This window comes from Muntiacus reevesi, chromosome 1, assembly GCF_963930625.1.
Source record: "Muntiacus reevesi chromosome 1, mMunRee1.1, whole genome shotgun sequence".
NCBI classification, from domain to species: Eukaryota; Metazoa; Chordata; class Mammalia; order Artiodactyla; family Cervidae; genus Muntiacus; species Muntiacus reevesi.
In genome coordinates, this window is record NC_089249.1 from 170684361 (window position 1) to 170708972 (window position 24612).

A 24612-nucleotide genomic window follows, 5' to 3' on the forward strand; every position below is an offset into this window, starting at 1 on the left:
AAAATTATTATAAGGATAAATAGCAGTTTTAGTGTCTGTCATTCATTTTATGCTTTTATGATATTCAGTCATTTAACCCCTGATGAGACAAGTGGGATGACCCCCATTTACAGAACTACAGGTGTGGCCTGCACAGGTGAGGAAGTGGAGGCTCTTACACATGGTCAAACAACCGATTAGGGAGAGGCCAAGGTGAGAGTCCGTATCTGCCGGACTGCCTCTGTGCATGTTCCTATCTACAGCTTAATACTAGCATTGGTTTTCTCTCCTCTCTTTTTCCCTTTCTCCACCTTTTCAACCCCTTCCCTCTTTTTTTCTTCTTTCTCCTTCTCTCTTCTAGGTCATTCACTCCCTCTCTCTCTCTCCCTTCCTGTCTCTCTATCTCTCTCACACACACACACTTTGATTTTTTCCTTTTTCTTCGTCCACTTTCTGTCTCCCTCTCTTGCCCCCCACCCATCCGCTCTGAGACACAGAGCCGCACGAGGAGATCAGAGCCCTCCAAGCCCACCCCACCCACCCGCCGGCATGTTAGATGCTGGGGAAGACCATCTCAGGGAGAGAACTGGGGTCAGTCATCAGGTGGCCTCAGTTCTGCCATCACATGTGACAGTCCCTCTCACGTCTGTTTCTTCACTCCTCTAGTTCCTGGCGATGTTTTCGCCAAGAATTCCCTATGGAAAGGGGCCTATGAGTACCAGGGGAAGAAGCAGCCAGCCATGCTCAGGGTGACCGGTTTCCAGGTCATCAACAGCAAGGTGAACGCCACCATGATCGACCACAGCGGCGTGGAGCTGCACCTGGCTGGTAAGGTGCAAGCCCCCTGCAGGAGAGCCTGCCAGGCGGCGAGGGTGATGGCACACGCGCTAAGGTCACTTCCTGTGCTGTCCTGCAAGGTTCAGATCGGTCTGTGGGCAGGGGAAGAGGAGATGTCTGTTCATCTTTGTTTACATGGTAAAAGCACCACGGGCTACAGGGAAATGGTCAGATGACAAACATTAGTAAATTTAAAGTACAAAAAAAAAAAAAAAAAGAAACCTCTTACAAATAAAGAAAAGAGACAGATACCCTCCCTAAAAACTGAACCAAAAATAAAGGCAGATAACTCCCAGAAGCCAAAGTACAGTTAATAAACAAATGGAAAAATATTTTTAGCAATAATCAAATGAAGTGGAAAATGTCACTTTCCACTTATTCCACTTTTTTTAAGCCATAAATTTTGGTGCTAGTCCAGCGAAGGTAGTACTGGTCAAGGTATGAAATAGTATTGTTGAACAAAATAACTTGGCAATTTGTATCAAGAGCCATGAAAATGACTGGACCCATCAATTACACTTCTAAGAATTTTCATCATAAGAAATAGTTATAGAGGGAATCAAACATTTGTGAAAAAAGAATGGGCTAATTGTATAACATAAAACCTGGGAATAGAAAATTGTCTCAAAAGAAATGGATATATTAATTATAGTATGTCTGCTGGATAAAATATTATGCCAATTTGGGAGAAAGTACACCCACTATAATGCATTTAAAATGTAACTCCAGTTTTTAAAGGGAAAAAAATATATTCATAAGAAAGAAAATTGAAAGTAATTACACCAAAGTGTTAACAGTGGTTATTTCTCAGAAATGAGACCAGGAATGAATTTTCTTTCTTCATGCATCACTGCATGTGCCAAAATTTCCCCAATTTTCAAATTTTATATAGTCAGAAAAACTAGATATCTTGGAAAGCAAATGTTTATTGAATAGATAGGTAGATCAATGGATGCATGAGTACATGTGAATACACAACCCCACATGGAGTCACAACCACTCATTCATGCACGCACACACAAACACAACTAAAGTTCATATTTACTCAAGTGCTCTAAAACATAGTCCTAAACATATCCACACACTCTGGCACACATGCCCTCATGTATTCCCTGCACCCACTGCATTGTAAGCACACCATGTATTAACTGACCCTTGACATATACAAAATCCTATTCCCTTTATTCTCAAGCATGTATGTCTAAACAGGAACACAACCACAGACCAGTAATCCACTTGTTTATTAGCATACATATGCACATTCTTGCATATCCTCACATTTCAGCCTACACAAAGTCACAGGCCACACTACGCTTACCTAACTCCAGTTATACATGGGATGTTTATAGCAATATCCACACATGAAATCCTGCTCAGAGGCTTGCCTGGTGGCTCAGTGGTAAGGAATCCATACCTGCCAGTACAGGAACACAGGTTTGATCCCTGCTCCAGGAAGACCTCAAATGCCACAGAGCAATTAAGCCCATGTGCCACAACTATTAAGCCTGTGCTCTGGAACCTGGCACCACAGCTGCTGAAGCCTGTGCACCTAGAGTCCATGCTCTGCCACAAGAGAAGCCACTGCAATGAGAAGCCCATGCACAGCAACTAGAGAGTGGTCCCCACTCACGGCAACTAGAGGAAAGGAAGCAGCAAAAACCCAACATAACCAAAAATAAATAAGTTAACTAAAAAAAAAAAATCCTACTCAGACACTCACACCCACATACCCACAGACTTGGGTTTTGAAAATTTACCAGATCTTTCAAGCGTACCCTCTGAACTTTCTTTTCCCAGGAATTTACAAGAAAGAAGATTTCCATCTCCTCCTTCAAGTTTACCAGATTACAGGGCCTGTGGAGATCTTTGTGAATAAGTTCAAAGACGATCACTGGGCTTTAGATGGGCATGTAAGTTCAACAGAACCTCACTCAGGCCTTGACCTCGCTGTGTCCTTGCCCTGTAACTGATTCCCATGTCACTGTCTGGAAGGAGGGGGACGAAGTGGGTGGAAACTCTTAGGATCGACGTGGAAACTTGGGAGGAGGGCTTCTATGGGGCCAGGACTGGAACCAAGGGAGTCCCAGTCTGCTAGTGAGCTGAACACAGGAAAAGATAAAAAGGGCCAGGAGGCTGAGTCTAGAGGTGTGTATCTGAGCGAGATACAGTAGATTCCTAAGTGTGAGCAGAAAACACGGAATTATAACCCACGAGGAACTACTGCACAGCAGAGGGAATTCTGTTCAATGTTATGTGGCAGCCTGGATGGGAGGGAAGTTTGCAGAAATGGATACATGTGTTTGTATGGCTGAGTCCCTTTGCTGTCCACCTGAAACCATCACAACATTGTTAATCCGCTACACCCCAATACAGAATAAGAAGTGTTTTTTTAAAAAGTGGCCAAAGATGAAAGAGGAAAAGAACAGAAGAAATGGGAGGTTGGCAGCCCAAGAGTAATTTCAAGCAGGTTGAAGGTCACAAGGTGGTGGTGGGAGCTGGGAGAACGTGATGAATCCCAGGCACACACTGAACATCTTTGCACACTTAAGGATCTTCGCACATTTGAGGGTGATTCAGCACAGCTGAATCACCAGGACCTGGGGAAAGGAGACGACTCCTCGAATTCCCTTGTGGGAAAGACTTGTTCCTTGCATGGGCCTTCTTCAGGTGGAATCCAGGTCTGCGGGGATACTTCTCTCTCTGCCCAGACCTTTCAATTTCACAGGCAGGAGTGTGGAGCAGTCACCCGTCACTCCGTCAGCTTCCCTGTCTTGGATCACTGAAGCTAGAAGCGGAGGGGCGGGAAGGAGGAAGAGGTCATGAGGTCGGAGAACAGAGAGCTGAGTCAGGGGGTGTCCTCATGGCCAAGGCCAGCTGGTAGAGGGCTGAGGGTCGAGTGACTTTGCTGATAAACACTAAAGGAGAAGTGAGTGGCTTCTCCAGTAGCTGGCATATGGGGTTAGCTCCTGGGGATTCTTGAGAGTATTCTGTGGATCCCCTTGGGTATCCTGGTCCTGGCTGGCTTCAATAGTAGAGGTTCAGCTGCCATGCCAAGACAACAGACTCCCGCACACTGCGAGGAGGGCAGCCAGAGGCGAGAGAACAAGGATCAAGCTTGGGAGCTGGAGTGGAGGCCAGGGACCGGGTGTCAGGGGTGCTCTGGAGGGCCAGGAACAGCCAGAGCAACTGTCTGGGATGACAGCCAACCGTGGACCCACTTCTGTGTCACCCAGGCTGTATCTGGGGGGGACGGGAGGGGAGGTCAGCCTGGAGTGCAGTGGACAGAGGGCTGCGCCTGGGGATGGAGCGGGAGTCAGAAGGGACCCCAGTAGTACAAGCATCCTCAGAGTTTGCATGTCTGTGTCTGGGACACAAGCCTCACAGAAGCAAGTGCAGAGGGAGCCAGAAGCAGTTATGTCCCCAGCTACTCACCTCCAAAATTAACAGCTTATTGGAATAGGAGTGAACTCCCCAAAGTATATTCAGTCCGCTAAGTAAGTTTTCATCAGGGTTTGGTTTGTTCCACAGTGTTCTAAAACTCATTTTTTTTTTTTGGCACAATAAAATAGTTAACACATATCCAGAGCCTATTAAGTACTCTAAGCATTTTATCTATATTGACTCATATAAATCTCACAGCAACCCTCTGACATAGGTACTGTTATTGTTCCCTTTTTAAAATGAGAAACTGAGGCACCGACAGATTCAGCGACTGGACCAGTAGAAGTAAAAATATCTCCCTCCCTCCTACAAGCAGTTGGAGCCCTGCCCCCTCCCCAGCGCCTCGCCCTCACCCGGGTGTGGGCAGAGAGCCAATGTCCGCGGGGGTGACAGTGGGGGAGTGATGCCAGCCAACGTGTTTGGCAGTGGGTACCTGTGGGCATACCTCCGGCCTGGCTGGCAGGACCTCTGGCTCCTTCCGGCACACCTCCAGGGTTTGTATAGGTGGAATGTGAGGAGCCACACAAATGTGCATATGTGTGTTAATAAACTGGATTACCCTCTCTGCGCCCACCCTCACAGGTCTCCTCGGAGTCCTCTGGAGGCACCTTCGTCTACCAAGGCTCTGTCAAGGGCCAAGGCTTCGGGCAGTTCGGCTTTCAAAGACTTGGTAACTAGCATCCGTCCATGGAGTGTGAGCTCGAGCGGGTGGTGGGGAAATGTGTGTGCTGGCATGGACGGCAGGGGATGGGTGAAGTTTAACAGTCCGGGGGGTGGGGTTCTTAGCCTCTCTAGGGTCAGGGATATCTTTGAGATTTTGATCAAAGCTGTGACATATCTCCTCGAAAACAGACATGGTACATGATACAGGCAACCATGGTCAAACCGTTTCCTGCTCAGCCCTGGAGATGAGAGCCCCCAGCTTCAGGGACACTGGGTCTCAGATGTGTCCCCCCTCAATGCTACCTGGCCAGCTCTGAAACATTGCTGAGCCCTCCCCGAGCATTATGACCACGTGGGACTCACAGGGGCATCTCAGCCCTGGAAGGGTGGTTTCCCTGTCCTCGTTTTACAGATGAGAATATTGAGTGTCAAGGAGGCATCCTCCCCTACTTCCTCCCCGGCATCTTTACCCTGCACCAGACGCCATCAGTGTCAAGCATCCTCACCCCCAGAGATTAGCCTGAACCCAGAGCCTCTAATGGGGAGGGGGTCCTGGCTTCTGGGAAGCAGTGCAGGGGGGAGACAGGAGGCAGCCCCCAGTGCTTGAGGGTCAGCTCTATACCCCCCAGAATGCTGACACTCCAGTCTCCCGGGACCCCCATCTGCCGAGGCCGTGCAGTGTGTTTTCAGGTCTGATCTTCAGAGAGCTCCTCCTGGTCTTCAGCAGAAACCTGCTTCCCTGTGGTTCCCACTCCACCCCGCTCCTCCCCTGGAGCTGTTCTCAGCTCTGCCCTCTTAGCTGCAGGAGTGAAAGCTGTCACCCTTCTATACAGCAGCCCTGTGAAGACTTGAGGGTGGTCCCCCAGGTCCCTTACACGCTGGAGAGACCCAGGAGAACGAGTTCTCGTTCTGACTTCACCACCGATGCCCAGTCTCCCGGGGCAGACCCGTCCCCTCTCAGAGGGAGCCTCAGCCCCTCATTTTGGTGGGGCACTCTCACAGTGGTCTTCTGAGCCCTCCCAGTCAGAGGGAGGGAGCGGGGAGGAGGGGAGGCCCTGAGCACTCCCTCCCGCCTCTCCCACCCTCCAGAGTGGGTCCACCTTCATCTGCCTTATAGTTTGGCTTCCTCGGAAGGTTTCACGTGATAAAAGGCTTCTATGCCAAAAGAAGCTTGGAAACGTCCAGGGGCTGCACTCTTTTAAGGCTCTGGGGCACAGTTCCAGATTCTCCAGCAGACTGGCTTGCCCAGGCCTGACCAGCATGTGTGGACTGACCACCCTTCCCCGGGGGATGGCCCAGTTTGGGGGGAAGGCTGCCGGGTGGCCCCTGGGCAGCACCCCGAGCCGCACCCTGCTTCCCAGCAGTGGACACTGTTTCTGTGACCTGAGGTCTCTGCTCTGGGACTTTGCAGACCTCAGGCTGCTGGAGTCGGACCCGGAGTCCATCGGCCGCCACTTTGCTTCCAACAGCAGCTCAGTGGCAGCCGCCATCCTGGTGCCTTTCGTCGCCCTCATCATTGCCGGCTTCGTGCTTTATCTCTACAAGCACAGGTATGGGGCAGGGACGAGAGGGTCCCACAGCAAGCGCCCGCCCCGGCCCTGACCCTGACCGCCCCCCGACCCCAGCCTCCCTCTCCCGCTGAGAGCCCTGAGTGTCTCTTGACAGCTTGTTCATGCTCTATCTCACCCCCAGAAGAAGACCCAAAGTTCCGTTCAATGGCTACGCGGGCCACGAGAACACGAACGTTCGGGCCACGTTTGAGAACCCGATGTACGACCGCAACATCCAGCCCACAGACATCATGACCGCCGAGGCGGAGTTCACAGTCAGCACGGTGTGTACAGCCGTATAGCCCCCAGGCCTGGCTGCCTTCGCCGCCGCCACCGAGAGCCCCGCCTCCGGCAGCCGGTGAGACCCCCACGCCTGGAGACGGCCCGCGAGGGGGAGGGAGTGCCCGCTACTGCCCCGCGCCAGCCACCGAGGCTGCACCTCCCTACGCCTGGGACAGGGACCCTCGTCACCGCCTTTACAGATGGGAGAACCCAGGCGCAGAAAAAGGAATTAACTTGGCCAAGATCACATAGCTAGCAAGAAGTAGGATGGCAGGATCAGAATCCAATCCCAAGCAGGGAGCTCCAAGACTGCTCTTAGCCACTGGGCTCAGCAAAATATCCAAGTAGGCGTATTAGACAGAACTCTCCAGAGAGAGAGAGAGAGATACATATGTATACACAATATATGCATATGCATGTCCATATATATATGTAAACTCTCAAGATATATACACACACATATTGTGTTTGTATTGTATACGTAGATACAGAGAAAGAAGGAGACATTTATTTTCAGGAATTGACTTACAGGATTGTGGGGCCAGCAAGTCTCAAGTTCACGTGGAAGGTCTGCAGGCTGGAAATTGCATCAGGGGTTGAGGTTGTAATCTTGAGAAAGGCAGTATGGAGGCAGAATTCCTTCTTCTCAAAGGAGACCTCAGTCCTTTCTCTTAAGGCCTTCATCTAATTAGTGAGGCCCACCTAGATTATGGAGGGTAATCTGTTTTATTCCAAGTCTACTGATTTAAATGTTAATCATATCTAAAAAAAATTCCTTCACTGAAACAGCTAGACTGGCGTTTGACCAATCAGCTGGACACCAGGGCCTAGGCAGGTTGGCATATACAATTAACCATCACCTAGAACATCAACTGGTGGGCTGCTGTCTATGGGGTCGCACAGAGTCGGACACGACTGAAGTGACTTAGCAGCAGCAGCAGCAGAACTTCATAGACAAATCGACACCATACATGGCATTAAGCAAGACAGAAGGGCCCCAATTACACAGGCAGAGGGGAAGGCACACACATGGAGGCTTCCAAGTGTCCACTGGACACTTCTTCACACACACACACACACACACAGATGCCTGACCGGGAGGAGCTGATGAATCTGGAAGGTGTCCTCTTTCCCCGCTGTGTCCCTTCTCACTGATATCCCTTCCTCTGGGGGCTGAGAACCTACAGGAAGGGCCCCCACGAGGGGTACTGTGTTGTCCTCTGCAGACATTGCTTTCTGGGGGAGGCAGAGCCCTCTCTCAGGTGCCTCCCCAGCCTTAGTACACCCAGCTCTGAAGAGGAGTATCCCAGTGCTCCAGAGAGGTGGGGTTCCAACAGGGTATGAGGGTCATCAACCGGACCCTAGGCCGGGGACAGCTCTCCCTTCCAGGCCCCCGTCTGTGTCAACGCATGTGATGGGCCAACCCTGGAGGGGGCAGGCGCCGTGAGCAAGGGTGAGACGTGTAGGCTGACTGGAGTGGCAGGACTGGGAAATGCCAGGGAGCTAGACCAGTGAGAGGGATTGTAGTGTCTCCTCCCAGCCCTGACTGCCTCGTCCCTGACGTGTGTCGCTTCCTTTTGTCCTCACACCAGCTCCCTGAGGATTTTCACCACTTCAGTCAGAGTCCCAGCCCACACACGCAGTCAGGGCTGCCGCCCTCAAACCTCCCTGCGTTAAACTCTCTGCCAGCTGCCCTAGATCCTCCCCGCCCCTCTCTGGGTCCACTTTTTCCCTCTAGATCATTTCTGTTGCTTAAGCATAAGCTTAAAAGTGTAGGTATTAAGATAACTTATACATAAAGAAATAAAAATTATTTTCAGGCTATATAAGTGACGTGAAAGTCGTTCAGTCACATCCGACTCTTTGCAAACTCATGGACTATACAGTCCATGGAATTCTTCTGGCCAGAATACTAGAGAGGGTAGCTGTTCCCTTCTCCAGGGGATCTTCCCTACCCAGGGATTGAACCCAGGTCTCCCACATTGCAGGTGGATTCTTTACCAGCTGAGCTACCAGGGAATCCTCAGACTATATAAAGGCAGCTATTAATACAAATAATTAATTTATTGAGTTTTTCTGCACCAAAACACATATGTAAAGAAGGAAGATAAATTATTCCAGTGAGATCATTTTAAAACATCCAAATTAGTCCTGAGTTTTCACCTTTCTGCTCCATCTTTACTTTTTCCTGCCTTTTCCCCAGTCATACAAATATAAACTAAAGAAGAAAAAAGCAAAATCCCCTCTGATGACATAAATCAGGCCTTACAGATGTCAACTAAAAGAAAATGCACAACATGAGAGTTGTGAGTTAGTTTTATTTGGGGCAAAATGAGGACTGCAGCCTGGGAGACAGCACCTCAGATATTTCTGAGAAATTGCTGCAAAGAGGTGGTGGGGGAAGGACAGTATATATGTGATTTTGGTGAAGGGGGAATATATACCATCAAGCACACATTTTTTCCACAATGTTTCTACTAGTCTCATGAAGCTTTTGCTAGTCACAAGGAGCAAATGTCACCATGAAGGATTTCAGTGCTTTTCTAGATATGACGAGATACAAGAATTGGGCTCATAACATCAACTTCTGAAAATATCTATCTGAAGACCTGTCCTGCCAGCTTTCCTCGAGCACTGAGTGCCTCATTTCTGCTCTCCACCCTGAACTCCTTTCCGGGAGTGGTGAAAATCAGCAGCTGCAGCAGCATGTGATTTAATCCTTGTAGAGGGAGATGGCAGTCCCCACGGGAAGTCCCCGCGGCAAGTTGACACAGGTGATCCGTAGTGACTCTGAACTTTGAGTTGCAGTATTATTGAACAGAAGAGAAAAGAAACAAGAATATCCCAGCAACTATACGCCAATAAAAAAAAAGTGTTTACAATAAAAAAAAAAAAAAAAAGAAAGGTTATGTTCACTGGTAGGGTTGTTGCAATTTGGGCAGTACAGTTTATGCTGATTTTTCCAATGTTATAATTAATATCATCCCCTTCTTCTCTTGAAAGTGTGCTAGCTTAGGTGATAAATTATATGGTTCCCCTCTTCACTGGGGACTAAAAAGATTATTGACTTACTTCATTGAGGTCACAAACTACATGGAAGCCCAGATTCCAAATGTCTGTAACATATATTTCACCAAGCACGAAGAGAAATGATACTGGGTTTCATTTCTGACCCCCTGACAAAATCTGTGAGACAGAAATACAAGTGTCCCAATAAAAAGCATTGATACCTTAGGAAAAAAAAAAGAGAAAGGAACAAGGATGCCCCGTGACCTGTACACACCCTTGCCCGCGCCTTCTGCTTCACATCTGGGGCTCTGCTGGTCCCAGGTGCCCGCGTGCACGAGCTTTCACCTCTGGGTCATCTGGGGTTGGTGGCTCCAAGTCTAGGCAGCCCTCACACTGCCCCTTGCTGGCATCCAGGGCCTCAGGCCACAGCTGCCCCCAAGACCCCTCCACTCACTTCCGGCCTACCTAGAACTTGAGCAGAGAAGGTGCTGCTTGGCTCAGGGAGGCGATACACCAAAAACCACCCTGAACAGGCACAGGTACACATACCCATCACCTGCGTGATGAAGTGACAAATTCAAATGATGCCCAACAAACACAGCTGCAATTAAATAAACCCCACACAGGGAAGTCATGGAGCTATGCAGATTCAGCGAGTAAGAGTGAGAGGGCAGGGCCGTGCTATGACCTCCACGGACCCCTTCTTCTGTTTAAAAAAATATATGAAAATTGATACTTTACTATTATAAAGATGAATACAATCCAGGCTGTATTTATTATTGAGTGAGTGAAGTTGCTCGGTCATGTCCGACTCTTTGCAATCCCATGGACTGTAGCCTACCAGGCTGTTCCATTGATGGAATTTTTCAGGCAAGAATACTGGAGTGGATTGCCATTCCCTTCTCCAGGGGATCTTCCCAACCCAGGGATCGAACCCAGGTCTCCCGCATTGCAGGCAGACGCTTTACCATCTGAATCACCAGGGAAGCCCATAAATTTATCATTACATGACCATTATTATTATATTCACTTTTTTCCTTCTTATTTCAAAGGAAGCTAAAAACATTTTCCTGGGCCCCTGAAAGAATAGTAGGTCCATAGGCACGGGGGATCCTGTGGCTGACAGGTAAGTCGGCCCTGCCTGGGGAAAATGTGACATTAGGAAGATGCATATTCTTCTGTGTACATTTCCTACCTATATCCCCACCCTCAGCTCAAGAAGATTAAAAATCAAAGGTAAAGATCAAGGCAACTAATTGTTTTCCTTCTTTCCCCTTTACTCCTTCTCTGCTTTGCCTCTCTCCTCCCCGCTTTTTTCCTGTTCCCATCCCCCACCCACTGCCCCTCTTGTTTCGCAAACTCTGGTGCCACGTGTTTGCACCCAGTTCTCCAGGGGACAGAAAGTAAGCTCCCCTGGCACAGTGCCCAGTGCCCATCTTCGTCTGTCTCTCCGCCCGTGTCTGCCACCACTGGGACTTGGGCCCTCGCTCTGCCGCCATCTGCCCCTGCCACCCTGGAGAGGACGCCCACTCTGCCCTGACCTGAGGCCCCAAAGGAAGAGGGGCTGCCGCCGGAGGAAGGAAGTTGTGGATTGAAAAGAGCAAAGGATGCTGTGGGTGTGCACGTGTGTGTAGGGCCTGAATGCACACCGACAGACACCTCTCCTTCATGTGAGTCCTATGGAAGAGACCACAGAAGCTTCAAAAAGCGAAATGTGTGTGAAAGATGCCCCTGCTCCCCTCACAAACAGAGAAGAGGAAAGAGGATGCAGTGTTGAGATGTTGTTAGCATCCTTTGGCGATCGGTACCCAGAGACCAACTGCAGAAAGACAGCAAGAATTACCCCCAGGGCAGAAAACGATCTGAAGAAATCATTTGGAAATCAGTTTCTTTTTTTTTCCTAACATAATTTTATTGAGTTCTAAACCCAGTGAATTCAAAAGTCCTCCTAGGTCAAAGGCAACAGGGAAAAGGAGGGCTTGTCACGGGGAGGTAAGGGCAGGAAGCCGGCCAAAAGCCCAAGGTCAAGTCTGGCTGGTAACTGACAAAGAGAAGAGAAACAAGAGTAGCCCAGACAGGAACAGCAAGTCTGCAGGCATCAGATTGGTGCTGGAAGGGACAGGACAGCAAACCTAGCCCAGGGTTCAAAAACAATGGCTTCTGTGGACTGAGTTTTTCCTCTGTGCCTGACACTTTAGGTGGATCATTTCTAGACCTTATAGCAACCAGGGAAGGTAGGAAATAGTATTCTGGATGGATGAGAAGGCAGAAGGTGAAGAGATGTAAGCCAAACAGTTAGTATGTGTGGGTCTGGTTCCAAAGCCCACTACACCAGCTGCCAGAAACCCAGGTCTCTAGGTGGAACTGTGACCAGAGCTGGTGGGCCAGACAGGGGCCCCATGTGTCCTCTCTGGATTCCATCCTCTCCACCTTGGCAGCATCAGGGCACGATGGTACCCCAAGCTTCCTGGAGCTGGTGCTGGCCCCTCGGCTCCCTGCAGCCCTTCATCATAGCAGACAGAAGGTCCTAGAAGCTCCTAAATCAAAAGAAGGGAGTGAATGAGGCACATCCTCTCCAGCTCCTTGCAAGCAGGTTTGATTTGCTTTGAGTTTCATTGTGCTTGGGTCATTGATGAATTCTATTTAAGTATTGCTGAGAAGCTAATGAGTTTGGGACTCAAACTGCGGCACTTAAGAGTCACTTTCTCTGTCCTCGGGAAGGTCCCCATGGGCTCAAGCTCCTGTGCATGTGTGACCTGCTGGTCTCAGAAGTTCAGATCACAGACTGAACCCAGGAATGACAGAAACATACAGGAGGGATGCCTGGATTGTAAGCAGATTCTGAGTCAGAACCCTGAGATCTGACTCACCTGAAAATGGACTGAAGATGCGACTAGGATTGGCGATGGCAGGAGCCCGGATGCCCGCACCTGCTCTTGGATCACAGCATCCCTGGGCTTGGCAAGCGAGGAACAGTTCAGACACACACCCCCATGTGCTCATCTCTCTCTTTCTCTGGAAGCGAACACAGGAAGCTCTTTGGCTGCTCCCTCCCCACTTCTGACACTCCTCTGAAACCAACCAGTGGACCCCTCCTCCAACCCTGCCTCCGCCCCTCCCCTTGAGAAGCCCCAGGAGATGCCCACGGAGCACCACGTGCTGGTGGGGCGCCCAGCTCTCTGCTCTGCATTCCCTTTTTCCACCTCTGGCAGTTTCTCTCCGCCTCCAGAGGCTTGGAAGCAACCAGGGCAGACTAGGCCCTTCGCCCGCCATTCACACCATATACCCACCGCCATCCCATGAGGTTAAAAAAAAAATGTAAAACAAAAACAAACAAAAAAAAATCTTTTGTACAGAGATATATTTTTATTATACAAAGTTTGTACAGTACCAAAAAAGAAAGAAAAAAAAGGTGTAAATTTTTTTTCATTATTGTAGGTAAATGGTAGTGGAAGCCTTTTTTGTAAATGTAATAAAAATGTATAAATATGGTTTTCAGAAAACATCAAGTGCTGTAAATATGTAATCTACACACCTTCTTGGCTTGTCTGCAGTATATACATTTAATTTATCTGTCTCTGTATATGAGGCTTCCCCCTGGGGTCCTGCATTATGGTACTTTCCTGAATTTGAAAGCAATTTTAAATTTTTTGAATTCAAATAAAATATAAATTTTTGCATTGGTTTTCTTACATTTTTTATGGGCTTTTTCATGGCTTAGGGGCAAGTGTTTGCTTGGGAAGGGGAGGAAAGACATATGTGAAACTAAAAGCCAAGAGGGGAAAATATGGAAATCTCTTTCTTAAATGACTTTGTGTTGCCTCTGGTATATGTTGGGAACACCCAGAAAAAGTGAGCGTGGAGGCACCATATGCAAAAATTAAATCAGAATGGATCAAATACCTAAATGTAAAATCTAAAACTATATATTTACAATAAAACATGGGAAAGCTTTGTGACATTAGACTTGACAATGATTTATAGGACATGACACCAAAAGTACAGGCAACAAATTTTAAGGGAGTTCCCTGGTGGCCTAGTGATGAGGATACCGGGCTTCCACTGTTTTGGTCCAGGTTCCATCCCTGGTCTAGGAACTGGGATCCCACAAGCTGCAGGGTATGGCCAAAAAATAAAAAAAACAAACAAACACCCACAGGCAACAAACTAAAATAGATGAATTGGACTTCATAAAAATTTAAAACTTCTGAACATCAAAGGACACAAAAGAATATAAAGGCAATTTATGAAGCAGGAGAAAGTATTCGCAAATCATAGATCTGATAAGGGATTAATATCCAGAATATATAAAGATTTACTACAACTCAACAACAAAAAAAAAATAAGCTGATTTGAAAGTGGGCAAATGACTGGACAGGGGCTTCCCTGTTGGCTCAGGTGGTAAAGAATCTGCTTGCAGTGCAGACCTGGGTTCAATCCCTAGTTCAGGCAGATCTCCTAGAGAATAGAATGGCAACCCACTCCAGTATTCTTGCCTAGAGAATTCTATGAACAGAGGATCCCGGCAGGCTACATTTCACATGGTCACAACGAGTCAGACACGACTGAGTGACTAACACACAAATGACTTGACAGACATTTTTCCAAAGAAGATGTAAAATGGCCAATATGCACATGAAAAGATGTTCAGCATCACTAATCAGTTCAGTTCAGTTCAGTTCAGTTGCTCAATCATCTCTGACTCTTTGCGACCCCATGAATCGCAGCACGCCAGGTCTCCCTGTCCATCACCAACTCCCGGAGTTTGCTCAAACTCATGTCCATCGAGTCGGTGATGCCATCCAACCATCTCATCCTCTGTCGTCCCCTTCTCCTCTTGCCTTCAATCTTTCCCAGCATCAGGGTCTTTTCCAATGAGTCAACTCTTCACATCAGGTGGCCAAAGTACTGGAGTTTCAGCTTCAGCATCAGTCCTTCCAATGAGCACCCAGGACTGATCTCCTTTAGGATGGACTGGTTGGATCTCCTTGCAGTCCAAGGGACTCTCAAGAGGCTTCTCCAACACCACAGTTCAAAAGCATCAATTTTTCGGCGCTCAGCTTTCTTCACAGTCCAACTCTCACATCCATACATGACCACTGGAAAAACCATAGCCTTGACCAGACGGACCTTTGTTGGCAAAGTAATGTCTCTGCTTTTTAATATGGTATCTAGGTTGGTCATAACTTTCCTTCCAAGGAGTAAGCATCTTTTAATTTCATGGCTGCAAGTCACCATCTGCAGTGATTTTGGAGCCCAAAAAATTAAAGTCTGACACTGTTTCCACTGTCTCCCCATCTATTTCCCATGAAGTGATGGAACCAGATGCCATGATCTTAGTTTTCTGAATGTTAAGCTTTAAGCCAACTTTTTCACTCTCCTCTTTCACTTTCATCAAGAGGCTTTTTAGTTCATCTTCACTCGCTGCCATAAGGATGGTGTCATCTGCATATCTGAGGTTATTGATATTTCTCCCGGCAATCTTGATTCCAGCTTGTGTTTCTTCCAGCCCAGTGTTTCTCATGATGTACTCTGCATATAAGTTAAATAAGGAGATGCAAATCAGAACCACAGCGAGAGCCACCTCCATCCATTAGCATAGCTAAGAAAAAGAAAAGAGAAAAAAAGTGTTGGTAAGAATGTAGAGAAATTGGGATCCCTGTTCATTGTTGGTGAGATGTAAAATGGTGCAGCCCCTATGGAAAACAGTGTAGAACTTCCTCAAAAAATTAAAAATAGAACTACCATATCATCCAGAAATTCCATTTCTATATATCCAAAGAAAATGAAATCACTGTCTCAAAAAGATACCTTTACCTCCATGAATTTCAGTATTGTTCACAATAGCCAAGATATGAAAATAAGTGTCCGTTGATGGATCGATGGATGAATGGATAAAGAAAATGTGTATGTATGTGTATATATAAATATATACATATATATATATATATATATCCTCACACCTCAAGGAGATGTGAGGAAATGTTGAGTTGTAGTAACTCTTTATATATTCTGGATATTAATCCTTTATCATATATATGATTTGCGAATAGTTTCTCCTGCTCCGTAAACTGCCTTTATATATGTGTGTATATAAACAGTGACATAAATAATAATGTTTTTAATTATAGTGATGCCCAGGTCAGCTCAGGACAGGATCCGGGGAGCAAAGAAGCTGCTCCTCTTCAGGGATGCGGCTTGGTCTGGCCTGAGGAGGAGTCCAGGGTCTAAGGACCACCGTCGAAAGGGCAGGTGGCTCAGGCAGCAGGAATCTGTAGCCGAGAAAGGCCAGATCAGGAGGGTCATCCAGGAGCAAAAGCCTCCCAAAGAGACGTGAGGAGGGAAGGTAAAGGCTAGTAAAAACCAGGAGTCTCCTCTAAATGCATACAGTAAGTCCCCCACACATGGAACCTTCACGTTTCCAACTTCCGAAGATACAAACGTGCCCCTGTAAGCCAGCAGCTGTACTGTACTACTGTACTTTTCAAGGTACTGTACTGTAAGACTTAAAATGTTTGCTTTATTTTTGCCTTTGTTAGTTTTTTATGTGTTATTTGTGTGAAGAGCATTATAAACCTATTACAGTACAGTACTATATAGGTGATTCTGTTTTTTGTTAGCTAGGCTAGCTTTGTTGGACGTGACAAATTGAACTTACGAGTATGCTCTTAGAATGCACTTGTATGTAGTGGGTTTACTGTATTACACATCATCATTTTCATGGAAAATACATCCAGACTACCTTCAGTTCCCGACGCCCACTATCCTGGCTCCCATCATCCCCCAATCCCCTCAGCAGCCTGACTTACATGAACTTTCCCAATCTTAAAAACGGCATTTCATCTGGGATGTAACGTCTTGTTTTTATCTTCCGGCCACAGGGAAGCAGCTGGGTACACCCAGCCCTGCTATCAGTGATGTCAGGGAGCTTGGCTGGGGTTCAGGGTCAGGAATTGGACTGTTGAAAAACACAGGTAACTGCTGGATTAGGAACTGGGCAAGCAAAGGAGCAAGTATTAATTACCTCTAAGTTTCAAGTACACATTCACCCAGCATAGAAACACTCTAAGATAAATTGCAGGCAATCTCTAAACACCCTTTAGGATGAGGAACATTTCCACACACCATGCGTGGACAGGCATGAGCCTGAGGAGGTAAAAGGACAATGCCTGTGAGACAAGCTATGCTGTTCCTATAAGATCACCTAACACTGAACAAAGAGCACGCCATTGAACTAAGAACCCAAACAACTCCATCCCTCTCTCCAATAAGATCACCTGTTACTCCTGGTCTAGAAAAACCCTATATGCTAATTTTATCATGAACAGAAAAGGGACACCTAACATATGTACAATGCCTCTATAAGAACAAAACAAAATAAGTAAGAAAACACTTTAGTTCTTGAAAATACCCTGAAAAACAAAGAAGAATCTTAAAAAAAAAAAAAAAATTCCAGGGACTTCGCTAATGGTCGAATGGTTAAGAATCTGTCTGCCAATATAGGGGATACAGGTTCAATCGCTGGTCCAGAAAGATTCCACGTGTCGAGGGGCAACTGAGCCGGTATGCCACAATTACTGAGCCCTCACTCTAGACCTGTGAGTCCATGTGCTGTAACCACTGAGGCTTGAGCACCCTGGAGACTGTGCTTCCCAACAGAATAAGCCACCTCAATAAGAAGCCCACACACCATAACAAAGACCCAGTGAAACCAAAAATAAATAATAAATAATTTTTTGAATTCCCAAATTCAGTTCAGTGCTGTTGCTCAGTCATGTCAGACTCTTTGCCTCCCCATGGACTATAGCACACCAGGCTTCCCTGTCCATCACCAACTCCCAGAGCTTGCTCAAACTCATGCCAATTCAGTCAGTGATGCCATCCAGCCATTTCATTCTCTGTCATCCCCTTCTCCTCCTGCCTTCAATTGTTCCCAGCATCAAGGTCTTTTCCAGTGAGTCAGCTCTTCGCATCGGGTGGCCAAAGTATTGGAGTTTCAGCTTCAGCATCAGTCTTTCCAATGAATATTCTGGACTGATTTCCTTTAGGACGGACTGGTTGGATCTCCTTGCAGTCCAAGGGACTCTCAGGTGTCTTTTCCAACACCACATCTCAAAAGCATCAATTCTTCAGTTATCAGCTTTATCATACAACTCTCACATCTATACATGACTACTGGAAAAACTATAGCTTTGACTATAAGGACCTTTGTTGGCAAAGTAATATCTCTGCTTTTTAATACGCTGTCTAGGTTTGTCATAGCTTTTCTTTCAAGGGGCAAGTGTCTTTAAATTTCATGACTACAGTCACCATCTGCAGTGATTTTGGAGCCCAAGAAAATAAAGTCTGACACTGTTTCCATCATTTCCTCATCTATTTGCCATGAAGTGATGGGACCAGATGCCATGATCTTCATCTTTTGCATGTTGACTTTTAAGCCAGCTTTTTCACTCTCTTCTTTCACTTTCAACAAGAGGCTCTTTAGTTCCTCTTCACTTTCTGCCATAAAGGTGATGTCATCTGCATATCTGAGGTTACTGATATTTCTCCCAGCAATCTTGATTCCAGCTTGTGCTTCATCCAGCCTGGCATTTTGCATTATGTACTCTGCAAATAAGTTAAATAAGCAAGGTGACAATATACAGCCTTGACGTACTCCTTTTCCTATTTGGAACTAGTCTCTTGTTCCGTATCTGGTTCTAACTGTTGCTTCTTGACCTGCATACAGATTTCTCAGGAGGCAGGTAAGGGGGTTTGGTATTCCCATATCTTTAAGAATTTTCCACAGTTTGTTGTGATCCACACAAAGGCTTTAGCATGATCAATAAAGCAGAAGTAGATGTTTTTCTGGAATTCTCTTGTTTTTTCTATGATCCAATAGATGTTGGCAATTTGATCTCTGATTCCTCTGCCTTTTCTAAATCCAGAGTGAACATCTGTAAGTCCTTGGTTCACGTATGATTGAAGCCTCACTTGGAGAATTTTGAGCATTACTTTACTAGCGTGTGAGATGGGTGCAATTGTGCAGTAGTTTCAGCATTCTTTGGCATTGCCTTTCTTTGGGATTGGAACAAAAACTGACCTTTTCCAATCCTGTGGCCACTGCTGAGTTTTCCAAACCTGGCATATTGAGTGTGGCACTTTCACAGCATAATCTTTTAGGATCTGAAATAGCTCATTTAGCATTCCATCATCTCCACTAGCTTTGTTCGTAGTGATGCTTCCTAAGACCCACTGGACTTCACACTCCAGGATGTCTGACTCTAGGTGAATGATCACACCATCGTGATTATCTGGGTCCTAAAGATCTTTTTTGTATAGTTCTTCTATATATTCTTGCCACCTCTTCTTAATATCTTCTGCTTCTGTTAGCTCCATACTGTTTCTGTCCTTTATTGTGCCCCTCTTTGCATGAGATGTTCCCTTGGTATATCTAATTTTCTTGAAGAGATCTCTAGTCTTTCCCATCCTATTGTTTTCCTCTATTTCTTTGCATTGATCACTGAGGAAGGCTTTCTTATCTTCCTTGCTATTCTTTGGAACTCTGCATTCAGATGGGCATATCTTTCCTTTTCTCTTTTGCCTTTTCCTTCTCTTCTTTTCTCCACTTCTCTTCTTTTCTCAGCTATTTGTAAGACCTACTCAGACAACCATTTTGCTTTTCACATTCTTTTTCCTGGGGATGGTTTCAATCACTGCCTCCTGTACAATGTCACGAACCTCTATTCATAGCTCTTCAGGCACTCTATCAGATCTAATCCCTTGAATCTATTTTTCACTTCCACTGTATAATCGTAAGGGATTTGATTTAGGTCATAGATGAATGGTCTAGTGATTTTCCCTACTTACTTCAATTTAAGTCTGAATTTTGTAGTAAAGAGTTTATGATCTGAGCCACAGACAGCTCCTGGTCTTGTTTCTGCTGACTGTATAGAACTTCTCCATCTTTGACTGCAAAGAATATAATCAATCTGATTTCAGTATTGACCATCTGATGATGTCCATGTGTAGAGTCATCTCTTGTGTTGTAGGAAGAAAATTCCAATATTAATTAAATATACTTAAACAGACAATTGCAAATATTACAGTGCAACACAAATAAGTTCAAAAACTCAAAACACAAATGGACGTGTAACAGAAAGAAATGAGAGCTTACCAAAAAAGGCCATTAAGAAATTAAGCCCAAGTTGCAAAGTGTCAAGGGATGATAGACATTGGAAGGACAGTATAATAAAGGCATACAGAAAGAAACTTAGAGCACTTCAGAAAATAAAAATCAAATAAATAAAAAGGATAAGGGATAAATTAGTTTGGGATTAACATATATACACTACTATAATATAAAATAGATAATCAACAAGGACCTACTTCATAGCACAGGGAACTCTACTCAATATTCTTTAATCACCTATATGGGAAAAAAATCAGAAAAAGAATAGATATCTGTATTTGCATAACTTAGTCACTTTGCTATACACCCGAAACTAACACAACATTGTAAACCAACTATACTTCTGTCAGGCGGGTGGATGCTCCTCGGTTCTGTCTCCTCACAAGGATTTGCAGTGACTGACGTTAAAGCCCCCTCGGCGGGTCACAGCTCTCGGTTCTTGGACAGACCGTGTTATAGCTCTCAGGTCTCAAGAGGACCGTGTTATAGCGCTTAGATAAATCAGGGTTACAGCTCAGCGATACAGTTCTATTTTATTTAGATAATAGCAGGAAAATCCATCTTCGAGGCGTGAGCGCACGTCGACCCAAAGACGCGAAGAGAAGAGTGTCCCAGCGCGCGGGACAGAGAGCGCCAGCTAGCTTTGGCTCCTCTTTTTATATGTTTTTCTTTCCCTGGGCCTGCCTTATGTAATTTGGGCCAGCTAGGAGTGCTGTTTGTTTTACCTGAGGTTCTCACTCCAGTCCTCGGACCTTCCTTTGTTCTATTTTCGAAGGCTTTTCCCTTCCAGGTCTTTTAGCCACCGCCATTCTGGACTCCTTTTCCCTATTGTAACTACCTAACACTTCAATATAAATAAAGATTAAATTTTAAAACTAAAATGAAAAAATAAAAGGATAAGTATAGAAGACAAACTAATTTATGTGTACTGAATCCCTGAAGGAGGCTATATAAATAAATGGAACAGAAATGACATTTATAATTACACTCTAAGAAAATTTTCTAGAACTAAAAGTCTTTAACCTGTAGAGAAAGGGGAGAAAAGGGGAAAGTTCAGTGAACTCATTGACTACAACATAGATAATAGGTGGGAGTGCAACGATGGTATAAAGAGGGATTTCTCAAACTTGGAAATACTCACATTTTAGGCAGAATGCTTTTTTGTTGTAGAATTTGGCTCTCCTGTGCAATATACAATGCCTGTGCAATATACAATAGTATGTCCTTGGAAATACTGACATTTTAGGCAGAATGCTTTTTTGTTGTAGGATTTGGCTGTCCTGTGCAATATACAATGCTGTCCTGTGCAATATACAATATACAATATATAACACCCCAGGTCTCTACCCACTATGTGCTTATAACTCCCCTCCCCAAGCTGTGAAACAACCAAAAATGTTTCCAGACATTGCCAGGTGTCCTCTGGGAAGCAAAACTGACCCACCACACACACACGTTCTCTCTCTCATACACACACAGACACACACACACACGCTTCCCCTACTGAGAACCACTGATACAAAGGTGATAAAATAACAATGATGGAAGGAAAAAAGAGGACTAAGGACATTGCATAAATACATTGGTATAAAGGAAATCAGCAAAATAAAAAATATTTTGCTAAATAGTAATACATGTATTTTTAAAGTACCCAAAATATCTCATTGTGAAAGAACCAGTAAATGTGACAAATACACAAAGTAAATACAACTTAAAACAATATGACAGATCCGAAAACAAACATAGCTCTTATATTATGAAAAGTTTAATAGGCTTAATTTACCTATAAAAGAAGACTTTCAGATTAGCTCACAAAGCAAAGCTCAGTGCTGGACTGTCACAAGACAGACATCCATAGCAAAGTGACTCAAAATAGCTAAAAACAAAGGAAAAGGCATAGCTTCTGCATGCTCCAAGGCATTTATACATTTGGGGGGGGGGGGGCTCTGACACCCAGACTCTGGGGCCAGATATGTGCACGCTGAGCTAAGGACACAGCATTACCTGAGGTTCGGTGCTAAGGTAAGGAAACCTAGCTGCTACAGTTGTTAGTCTTTCAAGAGAGAGAATGATCATCTACAATTATAGCAGAAGAATGGGTGGAGGGACAGCAAGCTAATGCAAGCAAGAAACCAGGGATCACCATCTTATATCTGACAACTGAATTTAGGCCCGAAGGCATTAAACAAGACAAAGAAGGACACTTCATAACACTAAAGGATACAATTCACAATGAAGACATAACAGATATTAACTACTCACCAAATAAGCAGCAGACACTGTGGTTTGTTGTTGGTTTTTTTTTTCCCAACAAAGCAGAAACTAAGACATGCAAAGAGAAATAGAAACACACCAACAATAGGAGCTCTAATTCATCACTCTCAGGACACAATAGATCAAGGAAACAAAAAAAGGAAGGTTGTAAAAGACCTAAACAAAATAACCATAAGAAAGTTCTTGTGAATATGAGGCAGGCACCTAGGACCTTTTACTGGAGTGCTTATAGCCAAAGTCTTCTTGAACAACAGAATAGAAAGAAACTACAAAGGACTAAAAATAACTGCACACATGCTCAGTTGGGGCAAATTAGGAAAAACAAGTAGAAAACAAAAGCACAAAAAAGATACAAGAATGTCACAAACCACCTGCCACTTCTGAGTGCTGGGAGCAAAAGCAGAGTTCTACCCATGATCCCCACACGCAGCACCACCAAGGGCGCGGGAGGACCACTCGGCCCCCTACCAACCTGATCCGCCTAAGCGGATTTAAGGAACCAACCCACGCTGCTTAGGGCAAGGAACCTCTTGTTTTCATTCCCTCCTACTGCAACATGAGTCCCAGAGAAGCCTTGCCTGGATTCCTAGTCTGGCCCCTTATTAAGTTCTACTGATTAAAGAGTGCAGGGACCCGAGTTAGTAATAAGCATGTGTCAAACTGTGCAACACAATATTAGAGAATATAGTTCTTTTTAAAGCAGGTGTGACACTTTCATGAACATATTCCTCATAACTGAGAAAAAAAAAGACTAAACGCACCATAAGCAAATAGTCAAAAACAGTGAAAAGGGAGATAAGCAAAGCTGTCAGATACATGAAAAGGTGCTCAGTTTCACTCCTCAGAGCTATGGTTCCTCACCTGTTAGATCTGCAAACATCTAAAAGCCAGATAACACAGTGTACTTACAAAGATGTGCAGACAACACGCCAACACATGGCTGGTCCAGCTCAGGGAGGAGAATTTGACAGTGTATAACAAAACCTCACAATAACGGAGCCTCTGACCCAGCAACCCCACTTGCAGGAATTTTTTTCTGAAGATATACCTCCTCAAACACAAAACCACACATTCACAGGCTTACCCACAGCAGCACTATTTATAGAAGCGAAAGACTAGAAACAACCTCAGCGTACATCAGTAGGACACTAATGGGTAAACCAGGGCACATCCATGCAGCGAAGTGCTAAACAACAGAGAAAACAACGAGGAAGCTAGTCAAGAGCTAACATGAGATGACTCCCAAGATAAAATACTACATTAAAAAGACTGAGGGCAGAAGAGTGTATATTTTGGTACTCTTTGTATAGTAAGAAGAGGACTAGAGGGCTTCCCTGATGGTTCAGTGGTAAAGAATCCACCTGCCAATACAAGAGACATGGGTTCAATCTCTGATCCAGGAAGATATGCCACATGCCACATTGCTTGCGGAGCAACTAAACCTATGCACAGCAACTCCTGAGCCCGTGCTTTGGCGCCCGGGAGCTGAAACGACTGAAGCCCTCACTCCCTAGAGCCTGTGTTTCGAAACAAGACAAGCCACTGCAGTGATAAGCCTGCACACTGCAACTAGAGAGAAGCCCATGCGGCAACGAAGACCCAGCAGAGTCAAAAATAAATAAATAAATAAAATTGTAAAATATTAAGAAATGGAGTAAATTTACAAACTGAAAGCAAAATGAAATAAACACACCTTCTTACAGAGTTGAAATGATGACCAGAGAGGAACTATTTCAAATTATTTTATAAATATAGTAAATTAACTCTACATCCCTAGCAGCATAGAACTAAAGACAAAACAACCTGCAAAAAATTAACTGTTTTCAGAAGTCACATTGATGTTAATAGTGTTGGTGTTTTATTTTGGTATTGTTTTGTGTATCATGGGGGGAAATATGTGAATATTATTGTTAGTGTTGTTGGAAACTGGGATTTTTCTCAGGGAAGAAAGGAGATTCGTGTTTAAGATAGATGACGGCAAGTAAAACCTTTCAGTCCTGAATTGGAAATATCACGATGATGTCATGATGTACGTCAAGGCTGTATATTGTCACCCTGCTTATTTAACTTATATGCAGAGTACATCATGAGAAACGCTGGGCTGGAAGAAACACAAGCTGGAATCAAGATTGCCGGGAGAAATATCAATAACCTCAGATATGCAGATGACACCACCCTTATGGCAGAGAGTGAAGAAGAACTAAAGAGCCTCTTGATGAAAGTGAAAGATGAGAGTGAAAAAGTTGGCTTAAAACTCAACATTCAGAAAAATAAGATCATGGCATCTGGTCCCTTCATCTCATGGGAAATAGATGGGGAGACAGTGGAAACAATGTCAGACTTCATTTCTGGGGGCTCCAAAATCACTACAGATGGTGATTGCAGCCATGAATTTAAAAGATGCTT

The 24612-nt window shown here is 45.1% G+C and overlaps 1 protein-coding gene across 1 annotated transcript in view; it reads left to right on the forward strand.

The window, feature by feature from the left end:
* Window positions 1–6772, forward strand: part of CSMD2 (CUB and Sushi multiple domains 2) — a 677437-nt gene extending 670665 nt beyond the window's left edge. Inside the window, exons 66-70 of the mRNA XM_065930495.1 lie at window positions 646–807; window positions 2614–2726; window positions 4840–4927; window positions 6332–6470; window positions 6613–6772. Coding sequence (XP_065786567.1) covers window positions 646–807; window positions 2614–2726; window positions 4840–4927; window positions 6332–6470; window positions 6613–6772 — 662 coding nt within the window. The remainder of the gene's footprint in view (window positions 1–645; window positions 808–2613; window positions 2727–4839; window positions 4928–6331; window positions 6471–6612) is intronic.
* The last annotated feature ends 17840 nt before the right edge of the window (window positions 6773–24612 follow it).